This window comes from Jaculus jaculus, chromosome 3 (assembly GCF_020740685.1).
Source record: "Jaculus jaculus isolate mJacJac1 chromosome 3, mJacJac1.mat.Y.cur, whole genome shotgun sequence".
In the NCBI taxonomy this organism is placed as follows: Eukaryota; Metazoa; Chordata; class Mammalia; order Rodentia; family Dipodidae; genus Jaculus; species Jaculus jaculus.
In genome coordinates, this window is record NC_059104.1 from 85,744,371 (window position 1) to 85,764,460 (window position 20,090).

Here is a 20,090-nt window from a genome sequence, read left to right on the forward strand (position 1 = left end):
AAACATGAGGCGTGTCAAGGGAGTGTATTTCCCCATCTAGGCCGGCCCCACACCCAACTGCCCACACGCTCCCTGCTCACCTTCTTCCTGCCTCTACCTTGGCATCAAACCTGTGCAAAGCCCAAGCATAAGGTTTGATTTCTTTTTCCAGGGATGTCCTGGAGCTACAAAGAGCTTACAACCTTTTAATGTCTCCTGTCATAGCGCCCAAAACCTACAGAGTTGGATGTTGACCTGTAGGACATACCCTGTCTGTAGAGAGTGAAGTAGTGTTCACCAACCTCAGGAGAAAAGAGCAGGCTCCCTTCAAAAGCAAAGAAGCCAAGAGAACTCAAGAACACGTCCGGCAAAACAGGATGAGAATTCAAACACGTCCTGATAGCTGATTCTAAAAGTGTTTGTTTGTTTCTCTTTATTTAAATTTAGATGCCTGTGCTCTTTGGAAGAAGGACTTGTGTCCAAAAACAAAAAAAGATCTTGACTTTTCCTCTTAGGATGCTGGGGAACAGTAAATGTGGCCAATTTGCATGAAGTTGAAAGGTACACTTTAGTGGTTTTCTGGGATAAATTTGCATGGTCGCAGAACTGGAGAATGTATTTCTGCTTATTTCCTTCCTTGGCATATGGCCATTAAGGTTTTATGGTTGTCTGTTCTGGGAGATATGTGCTTTCCCTCTCACATCTGTCTTCTTCATGAGCAGGTGACTTGTACCCTATTTGGCCCTGTTTTTCCTCTTTGCCTGTCTGTCCCTGTGTCTTTTTCTCTCATTGTCACTCCTCTTCCTCCTCCTCCTCCTCCTCCTATTCTACCTGCTGTCATTCAACCAGTATGATTCGTAATGCAAAAACCAGCGTTTCTAGTCTCTCATTTCAAAAGAAATATCATGTTTATCTTTAAACTAGTAATGAGGTGACTTAGTCCCCTTGGATTTCTGGAAAGGCTTCAGGGGACTCCAAGCTGTTAGTGGAGAAGGTCTCCACCTGGTTTCTTGAGGAGGTGACTGATATGGTTAGGAGCCTATAGCAAAACCAACCATATGAGTTCTGCTTTCTTTCTTTCTTTTTTTTTTTTTCTTTTTCTCCTTTTCTTTTTTTTTTTTAGGACAGAGAATTGGTGCACCAGGATCTCAACCACTGCAAACTCCATATGCTTGTGCCACCTAGTGGGCATGTGAAACCTTGCATTTGCCTCACCTTTGTGCATCTGGTTAATGTGGGGTCTGGAGAGTAGAGCATGGGTCCTTAGGTTTCACAGGCAAGTGTCTTAACTGCTGAGCCATCTCTCAAGCCCTGAGTTCTGCTTTCTATTTATGGGATGAACAGGTGTGCTCTTGAGTCCTTGCCTGGCCTTTTGCTGGGTCAGGATGCCACCTCCAAGCTGTTAACGCCGCAGGAGTGAGCAATGGCAGGTCCTTGGGTATCTATCTGCACCTACACCACCATAGGCTGCTGGCCAGCCTCCTGGTTGCTCATGTGTCAGCAGTATGACTTGCCACACACAGGCAGGTCAGCCCCTGCCTTAGTTTTCCCATCTGTAAAATGAGGCTAGAACCAGGGGACCCATTGTATGAGGTTGCCGTGTGGGTGAAACGGGTCCATGGCAGCCACTGTGATAGCTATCCCCCCATCAGCCTGGCAGCATGCCAAGGGGAAGACCCCCCCCCCACTCAGGTCATAGTCGGAATCAGGCAGAAAGCTGTGAACCCAGTGGGGGGGGGGGTGCCCAAAGAGAGCTTTCCTGTGTCCAGTGGTTGTACAGGAGCTGAGCTGCAGAGGTGCCAGCACCTTCATCAGCAATCTTAGGAGAGTATTTGGAACCCCTTCAAGCTGGCCAAGAGGCCACAACACCACTGGTCTTCCTGAACTTCCTTGTCCCAGCCTCTCCCCTTTCTCACCCTCTCCATGCTGTTCATGCCCAGCTAGTGCTTAGCTGTTAAAGTGCTTGCCTGCAAAGCCAAAGGACTCAGGTTTGATTCTCCAGGATCCACATAAAGCCAGATGCACAAGGTGGCCCATGCATCTGGAGTTTGTTTGCAGCAGCTACAGGCCCTGGCACACCCATTTTCTCCATATATAACTGCCTCTTTCTCTCTCGTATAAATAAGTACATAAAATAAGATATATAATTTTTTTAAAGGCCAGTCTGTTGGGCTTGCTTCAAAAATGAAATAAGAAAGAGGTTTGGAGAGATGGCTTAGTAGTTAAGGCACTTCGATTCCCCTGTACCCATGTAAGCCAGATGCACAAGGTGGCACATGCATCTGGAGTTCACTTACAGTGGCTGGAAGCCCTTCTCTCTCTATCTGCCTCTTTCTCTCTGTCTCTCTAATAAATAAATTAAATATATTTTAAAAAGAAATAAAGAAAGAAATACACAAGACCATTTCCTGTCCTAATGTAAGAGAGAAGAAAAGGAAATAGTGACTTTGTTGTGACAGCATGTTTGATTTTGCCCCTCCTCCCTCAGAACCTCTGCTGCCTTTGAGCAGGACCTTTTCATCAGCCCTGTCATTGTGTGGGTGACCCAAGGCCAGTACCCAACCAAACAGGAGGATGAATCAACCCACTTCACACCACAAGCAGCTGCTTGTTGAGTAGACAACAGTAACCCTAAAAGCTACACTGTCTCTCTGTGGTGCCAAACACTGCAAGCTCTGGGCAAGGCACACTTCTAATCACTGCATCAGCTCAATCAGCGTGCTAGCTCTGAGAAATACCTCCCTTAACATCTGACAGATAGCCAGCACAGACAACCAGGGAACCCTCCAGCAAGAGGTGGAGTTCAAGTTACCTTGGGACTTTGCTCCCCCCCACTAACAGTGTGAGTTCCAAGCAAGAAGTGAACTTCCCAATATCCTGAACCCCTGCTGAGGACCTCAGAGACCTGCTGGTCCAGGGTCCTCATCTGTTTTGGGGCACAGCTGGAACAGCCTCCAGCCTTCTTCCAACCAACATGGCATCACCCCAAGCCTGTGTCCCATGCTTCTCTCCAACCTCCCGCCCCACCCCACCCCCGTGCCCTGTACCTGCCACGGGAAATGTCTGTGCTACTCCACCACAGACAGAGACACTGTTCTCCTGCAGCCACTAAAACAAACACATGGGGAAGTCAACTTACAAAGAGAAAAGGGTGACTTGGGCTGAAGGCTCCTGATCTGTTGGACCTGCTGCCTGGCTGGGGCACCTCATGGCAGGAGCACATGTGGAGCCTAGCATTCACCTCAGGCTTAGAAAATGACAGCAAGAGACAGAAGAAAGGGCCAGGCTCCCACAATCCTTTCTAAAACTTGCCCCCAGTGACCCGAAGACTTCCTGCTAGGGTTTCTATTGCCTATAGTACATTCCATATTGTTGTAGTTACTTTCTCATTGCTCGGATAAATCACCCACCAAAAACAGCTGGTGGGAGGAAACCTGTTTTATTATTATTATTATTATTATTATTATTATTATTAATTATTATTATTATTTTGGCTTACAGTCTTCAGGGGAAGCTTCATGATAGCAGGGAAAAGACGGTAGAATAGAGGCTGGACATCACTTCCTTGCCAACATCAGCTGGAAAACATCAGCAGGACAGTGAGCCAATGTAGTAAGGGGGATCTGGCTATAATAACCCAAAGCTCACCCAAGAACACACCTCCTCTAGCAAGGCTCCACCTCTCAATTTACCATCAGCTGGGAACCAAGCAACCAAATACATTCTTTTATGGGGGACATCTGATTCAAGTAACCACACATATCTTTTTTTTTAAATAGTCCCTGGCTAGGCGTGGTGGCACACGCCTTTAATCCCATCACTCAGGAGGCAAAGGTAGGAGGACCACCATGAGTACAAGGCCACCCTGAGACTACATAGTGAATTCCACGTCATCCTGGGCTAGAGAGAGACTCTACCTTAGAAAAAAAAAGTTCCTGGGCTGGAAAGATTGCTCAGTGGTTAAGACACTTAGCTGAAAAGCCTAATGACCTGGGTTCGATTCCTCAGTACCCATATAAAGCCATATGCACAAAGTGGCGCATGCATCTAGAGTTCATTTGTTGCAGCTGGGGGCACCCAATTCTTTCTGTCTGTCTTCTCTCTATGACTCTCTACTAGCAAATAAATAAAGAAATAATTTTAAAAAAATATTATTTGCATCCTACCCTTATCTTCTGTATATAAACTAAAATGAGAGTATGGAGAAAAGACACCTATAGCACTGCAACCACATAGATGGAATTAACTCATCTACAGGATTACGTGATAAAAATAAAGATGCCCCATTAAACGTGAATTTCTGGGTTGGAGAGATGGCTTAGCAGTTAAGCGCTTGCCTGTGAAGCCTAAGAACCCCAGTTCAAGGCTCGATTCCCCAGGACCCACATTAACCAGATGCACAAGGGGGTGCACACATCTGGAGTTCATTTGCAGTGGCTGGAGGCCCTGGCGCACCCATTCTCTCTATCTGCCTCTTTCTCTACTGCTGTCAAATAAATAAATAAAAATGAACAAAAGAAAACATGTATTTCTAAGTAAACCAAACTGAAGTAAGCTAAAAATAGTTAATTTTTCTGGAATTCAGACTTTTGAAGTATCTTGTACTTTTCTGAACTAAATCTGGTAACAGTCGCACTGCTGCTTGCCAGCTGTGTGGTACTGGGGAAGCAGCATGTTTTGTGAAGCCGCAGTCTCTTCACCTCTCAGATGTGCATAACAACTGTATCTGCCCCATGTAGGATGTTGTAAGAACCAAATGAGGGCAATAAAACGCTCGGAAGAGTCCTTGCTGTCTTGTAAGCTATCAGTCATGTTGTTTCAGTTTTCTTATGATTGCATCCAAGGTAACGTACTAGGTAGTGAGTGGGATGCAAAGAGGAGACAAAACTTCTACTCTGGAACAGTAGAAACTTCAAACAAATCCAAACATCAATGCCACAGAGATGTGGTAACATGTGTAAGAGGCACAAGTGAAGGACCCAGGGAGTAGGGTATGTCTAATGTCTTGTGGATCAACAAGGCACCAGGCAACAAGCACCTATTAAGCACTCATTCTGGACCATGCTACTAAGTACTGGGATACAGGGAAGAATATGGCCAAGGCTCCTCAAGTAGCTCACAGACCAGTGAACCAGAAGATATTGGGAGCACCCTGTGCTACATGCATCCACTGAGAAGACAGTATCAAGTGCCACCGGTGCCTGTGGAGTTGTCTCATAGCTTCGCAAAAACTGGAGTTGGTGAGTAGTCACGGGCTGAGATGCACAGAGGTAGTAACACGAATCCGAGTCTTAAGAGCTGGCTTATGGTAAGAGTAGACTGAGCTGACTGAGAAGAGGACAGGATCCCAACCAGTGAAGGCTCACGGTGAGGATGCTCCCAGCTCAGGAGGAGGCACAGAACAGGCGATCCCTGTGAAAAGTGAGCTCTCTGGCTCAGATAATACTTGGCAGAAAGAGCTAGCAAGATGAAGTCTTGCCACAGGGATCCTTGAATATCCTCCGTGACCAGGACTGGCTTTTACACCAGACCAGTGAGAGCCACGGAGTATGTGAGTAGTGGAGGCCGAGCTTCCAGAAAAACAGCTGGCCGTTGGGAAGGTAGGACAGAGTAAAGAGAGGGTGGAAGCTGAGTGCACAGTACTGAAGCTATACAGGAGCCCAGAGCTTAGGGTAGGCAGACAACACTGAGAATGTCAATTGGCTGTGCCAACTGAAGATGTCATATTATCTTTCTCTCCCATTGAAAAGATCTTGACTGACACCCCTACTAAAAGCCAACCTGAAACTTATGCTGTAGCCCAGGCTGGCCTTGAACTCACAGCAATCCCCCTACCTCAGCCTCCAGAGTGCTGGGATTAAAGGTATGTGCTACCACATCTGGCCCATAATTCTGTATTGTATTAATGAGGAAATTGAGGCACAGAGAGGTTAATCAACTTGTCTGTGGCCATAAGATATTAAATGTGGGACTCAAGATTTGAACACAAGCAGCCTGACTTTCAGGTTAGCCAAGCCAAAGGAAGAGGCAACTGGGAAGTCTGACTTATTCCAGCAACTGCGAGTGGACCTAAGCAACAAGAAGAACTTGATGTAAAAAGTGATAAATGGCTTGGGGTAGCTCAGTGGCAAAGTACTTGCCTATCATGCCCAGGTCCTGGGTCCAGTACCCCATCCCAGCACTAGAAGAAGTAGGAGAAGGACGGGGAAGGAGAAAGAGGAGGGGAAGGAGGAATGAAAAACAAAGCCAAAGAGGCTGGCAAATGCCAATACAAAGGAATACTCAGTACATGGTGGGTGGACTGAGTGGACAGATGAGTGACAATGAGACTCTGGTCAAGATCGCTCTAGAGCAGCACAGAGGACAGGGGCTGGTGGGCGGTGCTGGGGGACAAGGCATCATAATCCAAGCAGGAGCTGAGTGAGAATGGGAAGAGGCAAACTAGAAAGAAGTTACAAAGAATCAAGGGTGGACTATGGAAAGGTGAATTCAGATTGTTGTCTTAGTAATTCAGTGGGGGAGGGGCAGGTCTAGCAGGAGAGGGTGAGGTGTGGAGTGAAGGCTGGGCACAACTAGCTCATGGCACTAGGGCGCAAGAGAGGTCTGAGCTGAGATGTTTGCTTGGGTTTTATCTGCCCAAAGACAGCAGCTCACTACACTTTTGCCAGTGTGGTATAACGGGCAAGACACGGCGCCTGGCAAGAGCGAACTCACAGTACAGACCAGGCTGACCTCAAACTCTCAGCAATCTTCCTGTCGGCCTCCCAGAGGCACACCCCCATGCTAGGCTAATGTATTTTCTTCTCCTTGGTACTTTACCAACATTATGGTATGTGTTTATTTATGTGTTTGTTTGACTCTTCTACTAGAATGTAAACTCTCTTATCCTCAGTACTTAGAACAAGGCTTGGCACATAGTAGGTGCTCAATAGAGCTTGTTCCCGTGAGCATTCAGGTAGCACTAGAACCCACTGTAGAAACCAGGTCCTCCAGCAGGAATCTATATTTTGCCCCAGAAAAGAAAGGAGCCCTCATGGAAATGTGGGGCTTGGGTGGTCAGAGAGCTCTTCAGGTTACAAATTCATACTGCAGTTTAATTTTCAGAGAAGTCCTGGCATAGTTGAAAGAGCAAGCAACTGTGAATTATGGTTTTATACCCCCTAGTTTCCTTATTTTGAAGGTGTTTGCTCTCTGAGTCAAGACATTTTCCCCATATATATATATATATATTTTGAGGCAGGGTTATATTCTACTCACTCTAGCCCAGGATGACCTGCAACTCACTATGTAGTTCAGACTGGACTTGAACTCATGGTGATCCTCCTGCCTCAGCTTCCTGAGTGCTGGGATTAAGGGCGTGCGTTACCATGCCTGGCTCTCCCCATAGCTTCCCTTGACTAGCAAATCTCTAATGCTATGTATGTATGAATTATATCATGACATCTATTTCTGAGACTTTGGGACAGGTTTGGGAAATGTTTATAAAGTCAGAGATATTTGTTGTTTTCAGGAGAGAACTACATGTAATGTGGGGAATATCTAAGATGCTGCACAAAACACTCAGTCTCCGAGATGTGGAGTGGCCTAGCAGGGAAGCTCGGGAAAGAAGCATGCGGGCGGAGTAAAATATTGTCCTCTTTGTTCTCTCCTCGCGGTGGCGGAGCCATTCTGAGATGATAATGTTGATATTTATATTGAGTAAGACCCACACCCTAAAACACTGAGACGCAGAGAATTGTTTCAAAGGGGAAAGGATAGAGGTTGGATAAAAATGGAAAGATTTCTGCCTGAAGGAAAGAGATATAGAGAGGTCAAGGTATTTGTGAAATAAACTAAGTAAAATTTAAAAAGAAAGAAAAGAGAGAGAAAGAAGGGAAGAGAAAAGGGAAGGGGGAAGGGAAAGGAAAAAGAAACCAGGTCTTCTTCCTCTGGCCTCACATCCTGCAATTCTGCATGTTGGCCATTAGGTGGCACAACTGTGTGAGGAAACCACAAAAGTGAGTAAGCAGAGAATCTAACCTGCTGAAATGGCATCTGTCCCCTTAGCAGATGTCGTTGAAGTGCACACTGCAAGGCCTTGCCCACGCTTCCTGACGCTCTCAGAGCTTCACTGGGGGAAAGCTGGGAGTCTAAAGGTCGGCAGGTACAGACGGGAGAATGACAGGGTCAGGATGAGGGCAGAAGGCATGACGGGCAGGGCCACTGAGCTGCAGGGGCAGACTGAGCGCTCTGACCCTAGACCAATGTATTAGAGTATCAACAAGCCTCAGTCTGACTTCTGATTCCCTGACCTCCCGGTAAGTGCTTTTAGCCAGGTAGTTCACCCTCTTGAGCCTCAGTTGCCTCACCTGTAAAGGAGAGATCTTAACAGTCCTACTTCAAAGGAAATTGAGAATGAAACACGAAGCTGATGGCACAGTGCCTGTCACATAACCAGACAAAGAAACACTACCCTCTGAAAAAAACTGAGCATAATAACCAAAATGTGTGTAGTGGTTTACAATGTTCTTACCACGTTGTTTTTCACAAACGTAATCCTCTTAATAACCCTGCAAGATAAGCATTTTTATTATCCCACTTCACAGATAAGACGGATAAAGTTATCAGGTTATATAACTTGTCTGCAATAATAGAGCTCATAAAATGATGGACTCATGCCAAGTTAAGCTCAGCAGACACAGGTGCCACGCTGTGCCCTGTCTGGGAGATACAGGAGATCCAGGGTGGGGGTGGGTCATCTATGAAGCCAGCAGCAGACACAGATCTTTCCATAGGACGTACTGGATATTGAGATGGGAGGGTACCTAAGATGCTATGGAACAGATGCACAAAACACTCAGTTCTACTGAAAAATTCTGGAAAGGTTGCTTAAAGAGGGAAATCCTAAGCTTGCCTCAAAGATTGGGTAAGAGAACCGCAGGAGAAGAAAGGACAGAGAATCCTTACATTGCAGGGTAAGAAAGTGGCAATTATAAAGCACTTGCTCTGAAACAAGGTCTTTTGCCTTCAAAGCCACTATACTGTGACACGTTGAACCCCTTCTCCAGCCTAAGCCAAGAAGGAACACGCCAACAGGGTTATTAAGGGGCCCTCTCTGTTCCTCTTGTCTAGTAAGCCTCATTTTCCTCACACTCACCCATCTACAGTTTCTCTAGTAACCCCCTAAGTCAGTGATTCTCACACTTGAATGTGCAAAGTGTTCCAAGTCCATGAGTGGTGCTGATGCTGCACCCAGGCACCAGCCTTGAGTAACTAGGTCTCCCTGTCAGCTCTGAGAGGGCAACTGTGTCTGCCATTGTTCACTGTATCTGCAGTTTGAGACATGGAGTGAGCTAGTGGAAGAAATGGAAGGAGAAAGGCTGGAAGGATGGAGGGAGGGCAGAAAGGAACACTGACTGTTTGGAGCTGAAGCTCAGACTCTGGGATAAAAATTTAGATGGGGGGCTGGAGAGATGGCATAGCAGTTAAGCGCTTGCCTGTGAAGCCTAAGAACCCTGGTTCGAGGCTCGGTTCCCCAGGTCCCACGTTAGCCAGATGCACAAGGGGGCGCATGTGTCTGGAGTTCGTTTGCAGAGGCTGGAAGCCCCGGCGCGCCCATTCTCTCTCTCTCCCTCTACCTGTCTTTCTCTCTGTGTCTGTCGCTTTCAAATAAATAAATAAAAAATTTAAAAAAAAATTTAGATGGGGCTAGAGAGATGGCTTAGCAGTTAAGACACTTGTCTGCAAACCCTAAGGACCCAGGTTCAATTCTCAAGAACCTAGGAAGCCAGATGCACATGGTGGCACATGCATCTGGAGCTCATTTGCAGTGGCTGGATGCCCTGACATGCCCATTCTTGCTCTTGCTCTCTCTCTCTCTCTCTCTCTCTCTCTCTCTCTCTCTCTCAAATAAAAAAGGAAAGAAAGAAAATTTTAAAAAGAAGATGTGGAAGATATTTCCATGAATCCTAAGCACCAGATGCCCTTCCCTAACTCTTCTCAACACCAAAACCTCCTTTTTTCACTCAGCAAGGTCTGACCTGTCCCTGAGCTTAGGTGGCAGCCTTCCTGCAAGCCATGCAAAGCAGACCGGGGACCTTCCTTTGCTAAGAGGTCTCATGTCTCAAGAAAACAGGTGAGGATCACCCCTACTCCCCTAGCACCATGCCGCCTCAGCCTAGGGATCCCACTCTAGGAAGGGTCTCAAAACCACACTCAGCTGCTCAGATTGAAGAGGTGCTTCCTCTTTGCACACCACTCCCCTAGCACCCACTCATCCCACCGACAAGTGCACCTTACACCCCTCCCTAACATATACAGTATAAAAAACATAGACTTCAGAAGCCAATACCTGTGTCCCTCCCCAGAGATCGTCCATTATTTCTTCAACAAATATTTATTGGGGGTTTTCAGTGTGCCAGGTACTGATCCAGTGCAATGGCCATGACATACCTGCTGTTCTACCTAATAAGAAGAGACATACAACTGAAACCAACAATGGAGAAGATGAAGTGGATGATGTAATGGACAGTTGTGGTGGACATTATGTAGAGTGGTCAGGAAGGCCTCTCTGAGGAGGCAATGCTGGGGCTGCCCTATATCTTCGGGCATATCAAGAGGCTGATGGGACCAGGGCCTGGGGAAGGCGGCAGAAGGCGGAGTGGGGCAGGGGCAGTGGGAGTTCAAGTTACAGTGGAGAGCCCTGGAGGGCTTCAGGTAGAGCAGAAACATAACCAATTCAAGTTTTGTTTATTTATTTATATATTTTAGAGAGAAAGGAAAAGAGGCAGATAGAGAGAATGGGCACACCAGGGCCTCTAGCCACTGCAAACAAACTCCAGACATATGCGCCACTTTGTGCATCTATCTTACGTGGGTACTGGGGAATTGAACCTGGGTCCTTAGGCTGCACAGGCAAGCATCTTAACCTCTAAGCAATCTCTGTAGCACCAATCTGAGTTTTGAGTAGGTCTCTCCATGGCAGGCTTTGTGGAGGAGGCAGATGTAGACTAGGCCTGGCACCGAAACCCTGCTGTCAGTGAGCTCTCCCACACTGGCTGGGGGAGGGAAATGGCCCAGCTGACCTCCTACCCCTCCAGCTGCCACACAGAACCTTTGGGTGGGCACTGCTGACTCATGAAGCAGTTGTGCCCAGATGGGCATCCAAAGAGCCAACCATCTGGGTTGATGGAGGATCTAATTAAATTCTGGAAACCCAGCCAGGGTTCCATGTGGGTGACCAGTGGACTCTGGAGAAAATTCCCCCAGTACTGCCCCAAGGGAGCTTTTGCAGGCTGCTCAGGGGAGTTGAGGCCACCAAGCTAGCAAACCAAGATCAACAGGCCAAGTGAGCTTAACGATGTAGAAATCACTGGGCATTGAGACACTGAGTGGATAGAAGTTTCAGAACAGGCCAAAAATCCTCCAATTCCAGCCCTGCCTAACCCTCTATCCAGCAAAGGAAGGATCCCTGGCCACAGGATCCAGCCCCAAGTCCAAGGCTATCTCAGAGAGAGCCAAAGGGCTCAGTGGTACTTTGCGACAGCTTATTCTGCCGTGTAGAAGGGGATAGAACCTTAGTGAATACACAGACAAACTTTACCTCCGTGAATGTGCCTGCAGGGACTATTTCCATTCTTTTCTCCCTCGCTGGTAACTCTGGGCCAATCCATTACTCTCTGGCCTCAGTTTCCTTCTCTCAGGGTAGAACTCTGTGGTGTCTCCCCACCCTCCTCTGCCAAAGAGCTGCACTTGCATTTGGCAAGAGAGCTCAGAGAAAGTCCTTGGGTGCTCCTCAATACACAGGGCAAGGGACAGATGGCTCCACACTGCTGCCAGGCAGGTGTCAGGGGTGGCAGGGAGAATGACTCCAGATGCTGCCCAAACCCCAGACCTTGAGAGCTCGTTTGGAGGTTCCAGCAGGGGAGCGCAGCTACGCGTATACCCTTGACTGAAGACCAGTCCTCTTCCATTGGCGGAAGGTCATCCTCTTTGGCCAAGCATGCAGCTTCAAGAGGGATGCACATGGAGTGGTGAGGGAGGAAGGGGACACTGGCCTAACTAGCCAGATCAGCCGAATCAACCCTGGCAATCAGTGGGGTGACAGATGTCACAGCCAGATCACCCTCACATCCTGCTGCCCAAACCCTAGATGACAGGAAACTACAGAGCTACTGTCCCTGCAATGGGGCACCTGCATTGGCAGGGTTTGTTTCCCTTCCTAAGCCCTTCCCAAGGGACCAGCTCAGCACTAGACAGCCTGTCTGAGGTGGGCTCAGGGCCTCCCCTGCACCATCCTCCAACTGTAGCCACACACTGTGCCTGAGGTCTGCTCAGGTCTTCCCCAGGCCTCAGTCCCCCAACAGTTAATGCATTTTTCCCCCTGACTGACAACAGGCACAACACCAAAACATTCAACTATTTTTATCTCCAGATTAATCACAAAAAGGCTAACGCTTTCACCTTCCTTGTGATTAAAAATTAGGAGACCAAACTCTATAGTGGTTCAAGATAATAACCAATCCTGTGAGGGGCTGTATGAATAATGCATCTCCAGGTCCAGGCTGCTCCAAGATATCCTCCCCTCCCCACAGCCCCAGCAATGGGCCCTCATCTGAATGGAGAAGTAATGAGTCCTCCACCCCAACCTCCCATCTGAGCTACAGCTGCCTAGAGCGAGTGCTGATTTCTATTCAGCCACTGGCCCCCAAACATCCTCCCTCCTCACCCACCCCACCCCACCCGCTCCTCCCTCCCCCACCCCTCCCACCCCCATCTGGTGTGCAGCGAGGCGAAGGCCAATCAATAATGCATGGCTACATGAATAACCAGCATGATAACCGCTTATTTGGGAAGATGTAATCAGGACCCATTCTGAGGGTGGATGTTTGTGTGTGTGGATGTGTGTGCGTGACTGAGAACTCCCACAACACAGTCCCTCTCCACACAGTCTCATCCCTAGTGCCACTAATGCAATCTCTCCCCAAGCACAACACTGGAGAAGCATGAAGGAAGGAGGTGGGCTTCTGTATGGGGTTTCCAGGAAGAACACACACACACATACGTGCACACACCTCAATCAGAGTACTAACAGTTCTATGCACCTGAGTAAAAAGCCCATAGAAGGTAGCTTCTCAAATATGGTCACTCTCATATGTTCTGAGAGGGCTTTAAAGATCCTGGTAAGACAGGCATGGTGTTTCACACCTTTCACCCAGCGCTCACTAGGTAGGCTGAGGTAGCAGGATTGCCATGAGTTCAATGCCAGCCTGGGCTACAGAATTGAGTTCCCAGTCCTCCCGGGCTACAGTGCAGCCCTGCCTCAAAACAACAAAAACAAAAAACAAGCAAATGCCTTGGTGCCCAGCGCCCAGGATCCAGCTCCAGGATCTGGGGGCATGCAGACAGCAAGATTGGTGAATCCTCCCCAGACCAGCTTTTTAGCCCAACTGATTTCAGTGCTCAGAGGTACAGAGAATGGAAGGCCTGTCTTCTTGTGGTCTTCCAACCCAGAGCACCTTCTGTGATCCCACACTTCTTGGTTCGTCAATAGGGAGCAAAGGAATGGGGCTTCCTTCTGCTTCTAAGGCAGGTCTTCCCATTCATCCTGGCGCCCAGCCAGCTTAAGATCGCAAGTTCCTCTTGGAGGAGGCTGCCTCCATGGAGAGCTGGGCAGTACCACCCAACCTTCCCCAGGGGGCTGGTGCTACCTCTCTCCTAGCCCCAGCTCATGCTGCTGGGGGTCCAGCCCACCCACACTGCAGGAAGCTGAAATCCTCACATCAGCCACTAGCCACACCTCCATTCATGGAAAGCCCTAATTAGCCTCCCTTTGCTCTCGGCCACTCCTACAACAACGAAGCCTAATGAGAGGGTGCAGTGGGCACATGCACTTATCATGGTTGTCCAGCCCACACTGCCTGTCTCCTCCGACCTGACAGCTTCAGAGCCTCCTGGGGAGGCCTGATTTAAGAGCTCCCGGCCTGGCAGGGTTGAATGAGGCTGACTTCCTCCCTGGGCCAGGACCTCGGGGGTGTCCAAAGTTGGCCAATGCATCAGTGCTCACATCATCTTCAGAGCCCTGTAGGGTTGGGTTTCCTCAGGAAATGGCGGAGCTGAGCTATTAGAGCTGGGCTAGGCCTCTTCCCAGTAGGCGGAGACATGCTGCTTTGGTGTTGACCTAGCTGCCCACGGAACCCTCCCAACTCTGCCTGCTATGAGAGAAGCCAGATGGACTGGGAGAAGGGTTGAAAGAGGAGAAAAGCCAGCAGGTTCTGGGCTGTGGCTGGAAGGTGGAACCACTATATGGTACTGCAAGCCACAAGCACAGAGCCTAGATGGACTGATGAGCTGCTTCAAATAACCCCTGTGAAGACCTTTGCACTAGGTTCCCAAGCCCCAGCCACACACCTCTCCCTCATTCCTGAACTCATGTGCAGCCCACTCCTCTAGTATGTCAGGACAGGCTCTGAGCTCCTTCAAGCCTCCAAGGCCAACAAAAACAGGGGTTGCTCAGAGGACAGTTTCCTCAGATAGTCTCCAGGGAGCCCTGACCCCTCCATGACTTGCCCAAGGAGCAGCAAAGGCCTGGAACCCTCAAGGTGTCCATGGTCACAAGCCTCATAAGAGACCATGTACCTTTAGCCAAGCTTTGACTTCTCTGAGCCTCTTCACTCAATGACTCCCACCCTCTATCAAAACTGCCCGCCCGATAGCGGTGGTCTTTAGTGAGGATGAAAATGACCTGTTGGAGCTAGCAAAGGTCTTTGGAGATGTTGCCAGGCACAGGGCTTTATGCTGGATAGTGCATGGGCCTCATCCAACAGGGAAGGAGAACACTCTAGTTGACCTCCTGGCACCCTGTGTCCTTTGGTGGGGGCCACTGGTCACAGGAGGTTTATTCTGAGCAGGGGCAAAGCTCAGTAGGAGTTCCATGCTCAGGAAATGCCACAGGATGCACAGCTCTGAAGCGCTGTCTATGCCCCATAGGACCTATTCCCTGTGAAGGAAGGGGCCAGCGTGGTGGTGCACACCTTTAATCCCAGCACTGGAGAGGCAGAGGTAGGAAGACTGCCGTGAGTTCAAGGCCACCCTGAGACTACATAGTGAATTTCAGGTCAGCTGGAGTCAGAGTGAGACCCTGCCTTGAGAAAAAAAAAAAAAAAGAAGAATCAGGTCCCAATTTCCAGCCTTGGCTCTGTCACACATTCCCATACAACCTTGAACAAGTCTTAATCTTGCTATACCTCAGATTCCAGTTCTTTATAATTGGAATAAAAATAGTACTCATCCTGCAAAATTGTTGTGACAATTGAACCAGACAAACAGGTATGGCAAAGATCATCTTTTAAAAAAAATTAAGAAGAAAAAGTTACAAGACAGTGTCTCCAGCACAGATCCCAGCTTGCTGGTCACAGAAATGAAGCTAGGGCTACCTGCCTGTCCCTGCGCACGCATCCCTAGCATAGGCAAGGTGCAGAAGCACACATCCTGCCATCATCACCATCGCCACGATAAAGAGCACCAGATCTATTAGAACCAGGTAGCTGATGCTCATCACACTCTGCCATCTCAAGCAAGGGCCTGCCCCAACCTGACCTCTCTGCTCCTTTCCCCACAGTGCCGCCTGACGACCCCATCATCCTGGGGGGGCCTGTGATCAGCCTGCGGGCAGGGGACCCCCTCAACCTCACCTGCCATGCGGACAATGCCAAGCCAGCAGCCTCTATCATCTGGCTGCGTAAGGGAGAAGTCATCAATGGGGCCACCTACTCCAAGGTGAGCTCAGCCAGAGGTAGAGGTGGGGGTGGGGTGGGAGAGGGTACAGTGGGGGAGGGGAGTGAGGGGGGGCAGCTCTGCTTCTCTCCACATGAGTAGGCTTCTATTGCTATTTCTATCTCCCTGTGTCCTTTATTCTCTGTGTGTCACTTTAGTTTTCACATCATGTTTCTTCCACTTACCCACCCTCAAGATAAGTGCTAGACAACGTAAAAACCTTAGGCCGGGATATGGTTGTAAGAGGGGTGGCCAGAGTCTCTGGTTGCCTGAGAAAATACAAAGTTCTCTAAGTAATTATGTCCCAAAACACCACATGAATCAAAACCCTAAGCCCCAAGAGGATGGTATCTGGAGGTAGAGACTTTGGGAGTGATTATGTCATTAGAGTCCCGCCCTTGTGATTGGGATTAGATGTTCCCTTGTAAAGGGGACCCAAGGGAAATCTTGTTCTTTCCACCATAGACTGACATATTAAGAGCATGGCCACTTACGAAGCAAAGGTCTGGACCTCACCCTGCACTGAATCGGCCTTGGACTTGGACATCCCAGCCTCCGGAGCTGGGAAAAATAAATTTCTGTGTTTTTTAACTTCTCAATTTGTGGTATATTGTTATGATAGCCTTTGGATGCCTGGTTAAACTTTATTTAAGATCGATAAGTAAATTTTTAGTGTAGGTGTCTCCCAAGTATTGTCTGGACTGCTCACACTAATAGTTTGCATGTTGTTTATCTGACGTCCAGGCTCACCGGGCACATGGTGTGTTCATTGACTAAATTTGGCTGGTTTCTAGGGCTGTTTACTTCTGCCTCATCCCAGGTGCCAGCACATCACCAGAGGGAGCCCATATCCAAGTCCTGTGCCCTGCCACACCTGCCCACATGGCTGCTTGGCTCTAGTTCACACAGCTATAATGGGATAGAGTTTCCCTGAACTGACAAAGCCCTTAGCCTCAGAAAGTAGGGAGGCACATGCCTGCTTCCAGTCCTGAACACCAACTGGCTATTCCCCATAGACCCTGGAAAGAGAAGAAAGGCCTTTGCCATTAGCAGTCTGGGAAGAAAGGCTGTCCTTCTACTGAAGGGGTGTCCTTCCTGGCCAACATGAACAGCACTGCCAAAGACTGTGGATCAAAGCTTGGCTGCTACCCAGAGCCTGGGGCCAGATTCCGGAACATATGCCTCCTCTTGGGCCCAGGTCCATCCAAGGGACTCCGCCTCTTAGGGGATAAGTCTTCCACTTACATCCTGGGCTGGAGCCATCCTGTGAATGTCAGGAAAGACAAATGTGGGTCTAAGGAACAGCTTATCTGGATGCAGCTGGAAAAAAGGGGAGGGTGTTCCTACAGGGAAGGTACCCAGTGTTTATGGCCTAAAGAGGATAGGCCCTATCTGGTGAGAAGATCACCCTGTGAGATCTGCTCCAGGACTACTCTGACCCAGAAGGTCATCCTGGTCCACACAGTGAAGATCCCTAGAGCCTGGCTCTGTCTCATGGAAAGGGGGCTACACTCCAGACTGTCTTCTCTCACCCCACTTCCTCACACAGGAAATGGTAGCCAGCAAGAGCGAGGGCCAGGGTTCCAGGACCTGCTCTGGGCAACCACTCCCTGGGCTCATTTTCCCTGTCTATATAATTGATGGAGTGCTCTATCTGTGATAAACTCCAAATCTATGGCTTGGAGCAAAGTAAGAGCAGACAGTCTCTCACAAACCATATGGCAGAGGCTTAGGGACTGTGAGAGACTTCCTCCTAGGGGCTCAGGCCAGGCCTGTCCCAGGGCTGCAATATGACTGTCATAGGCCAAAGAGTATTTCTGACTTCCAAAGACAGAGCAGCTGGGCATCAGAGAGAGGTTGAGAGATGCAAATACACATACAATGGTAGACAAGGTCCACTGGAGGCAGCCCTGATAGCCCTGGAAACTGTGTGGCCTAGTATGTGTCACATGGTGGGTAGTTAAGCCCTTGAGTACTGAGGCTGGGTGGCCTAAATTTGGTTCCAGCTCCACTGTGACCCACACTTAATTATCCCTCAGTGTCCTGAACTATACACTGGGAGCAACTAAGACACACAGGACCAGGGATGTTTGGGAACTCTAAGGACAAGCATACCTGGCAGACTGAACCCACAATAAGCATAGCTATTAGGACTATTGCCTATCTTTCACTGGATCTCCGCAGGCCTGAGGCCAACCTGACCACCTGCATTTTCTGAATGGCTGTTGCAGTGTTCAAGTAGAACAGGCAGGCCCATCACATTGTGATGCTTAATCTTCTGCCTCAGTTTCTCTAGCTACAAAATAGTCGTGGTAATAATTGTAGGCACCTATTAGAGTTACTGTGCAGCTTAAAAGAAATTATACATATGAGCTGGGTATGTGGCACACATCTCTAATCCCAGCACTAAGGAGGTAGAGGTAGGAGGATTGCCATGAGTTTGAGGCCACCCTGAGACAACATAGTGCATTCCAGATCACCCTGGACTAGAGCAAGATTCTACCTCAAAAAAAAAAAAAATTTTTTTAAAAAAAGATTATACACCAAAAGTACCTTGTAAGGATGCTGGCATGGAGTAATGGCTCTATGAATGTTGGCTAATATCACTGGCCTCCTTCCTCAGCCAGAGCCCTGCACCCCCCAACCCCAGCTCCCCAACTCCATAGGTCATAAAGTATAGTAGTTACTTTTATGGCAGTGTAACCAAATACCCCAGAAAGCAACTTAAGGGAGAAAAGATTGATTTTGCTCAGTTTCAGAGAGTTCAGCCCAAGCTTCTCTGATCTTATACTCTTGGCAAAACATCATGGTGGAAGGAACGTGTAGAAGAGGTTCTCCGCCTCGTGTCAGACAGGAAGCAGAGCTATGCGGGAGGAGAGCAGAGACCTGGTAGAGCCTTCAAAGTCATGCACCTCATGACCTACTTCTTTCCTCCAACTAGGGCTTACCTAGGTTTTCCAGAACCTCCCCAAATACTAAGTATTTGGTCTGCTAAGTACCAAACATAGGACTCTGTGGGAACATTCCATGTTCAAACCATAATATATTTATGGGGAATTTCTTACTAAAAAAAATAATAATAATAATAAGGAAGCCGGGCATGGTGGTGCACGCCTTTAATCCCAGCACTCAGGAGACAGAGGTAGGAGGATCACCATGAGTTCGAGGCCACTCTGAGACTTCATAGTGAATTCCAGGTCAGCCTGAGCTAGAGTGAGACCCTACCTCGAAAAACAAAAATAAATAAATGAATAAATAAGGGCAAGAGAGATGGCTTAGATGATATGGCACTTTGGTGCACAAGTGTGAAGACCTGAGTTCAGAGCCTCAGCACCCATGTAAATGCCTTGCCTGGAAGCCCACTGGCACTGTCAGTGTTCAGGAGTCAGAGACAGGAGATCCTGGCTAATTAAACTAGCCAGATCAGTGGGCAGGGTTCAAGGGAGAGACCCTGACTCAATAAGTAAGGCAGAAAGCAATCAAGGAGATTGCCTCCACATGCACTCACATACACACGCGCGCGCGCACACACACATATCCGCACATGCATGCACCCACACACATATAAACATATATACATCCTTCACACACATACACACACATACTGTCTAGCCCTGGTCTCTAAGTCTCCAGATTGCTCAACCTGGTTTTGGCTATTTCGTTGGACAACAGGCAGAGGATGAGCCTCATCCCTGCAGGACATTAGGCTCTTTGTGGGTGGGAGGGAGGGATCTTTAAGAAGCTCCCTCTGGTGTCCTCCCCAGAACAGTCTGGTGAGGCTTCTCCTGGTGGCCCAAGTGTGGGTTGGAGCTGCTCAGCTGGGTTTGGACCTCAATTCTGCCTGCAAGCTCTGCAGGGGGACAAGGCTCCGAAGGGGGTGGCTGAGTCTCTCCGTGTTTCTTCATGCACATCTATTCCAGGGCATCTGAGGACAACTGGGATCTTTCCTCTCTTGTTTCTCCTGCTTCCTTGAGCTTGATAAGAATGGACATCACATGACATTTATCTGAAAAGCCAGTAAACATACAGTCCCAGGGAGGAAGGAACACATAATAAAAACGAAGGAAGAGTATAAGCCTAGCCCAGAAGGAAACCTTCCATGGGGAACCCTCACTCCACCCCACCTGCTACCCTCCAGGGAAGAGGATGAAGCCTGGCCCTCCTGGGGGCCAGGCAAGATGATTACTTGACTTTAGGGAATACAATCTCCCATCTTTACTCCTCTGTCTCCTTCAGCTTCAGGCTGTCCGTACATAAAAGGCTGCCAAAGTGTCTACCCCCATTTTCTGCTGGGCCCATGCTAAGAGATGCTCCAGTGACCCTGCTCGGAAGCAGGCTCATACCCCACAAGCCCTCAC

At 48.6% G+C, this 20,090-nt stretch overlaps 1 protein-coding gene across 7 annotated transcripts in view; it reads left to right on the forward strand.

Annotated features, from left to right (window-relative positions):
- Kirrel3 (kirre like nephrin family adhesion molecule 3) overlaps positions 1–20,090 on the forward strand; it is a 615,828-nt gene that overhangs the window by 549,650 nt on the left and 46,088 nt on the right. For all 7 annotated transcript variants that reach the window (XM_045145244.1, XM_045145243.1, XM_045145247.1 and 4 more), the window contains exon 5: positions 15,578–15,735. In XM_045145244.1, coding sequence (XP_045001179.1) covers positions 15,578–15,735 — 158 coding nt within the window. The remainder of the gene's footprint in view (positions 1–15,577; positions 15,736–20,090) is intronic.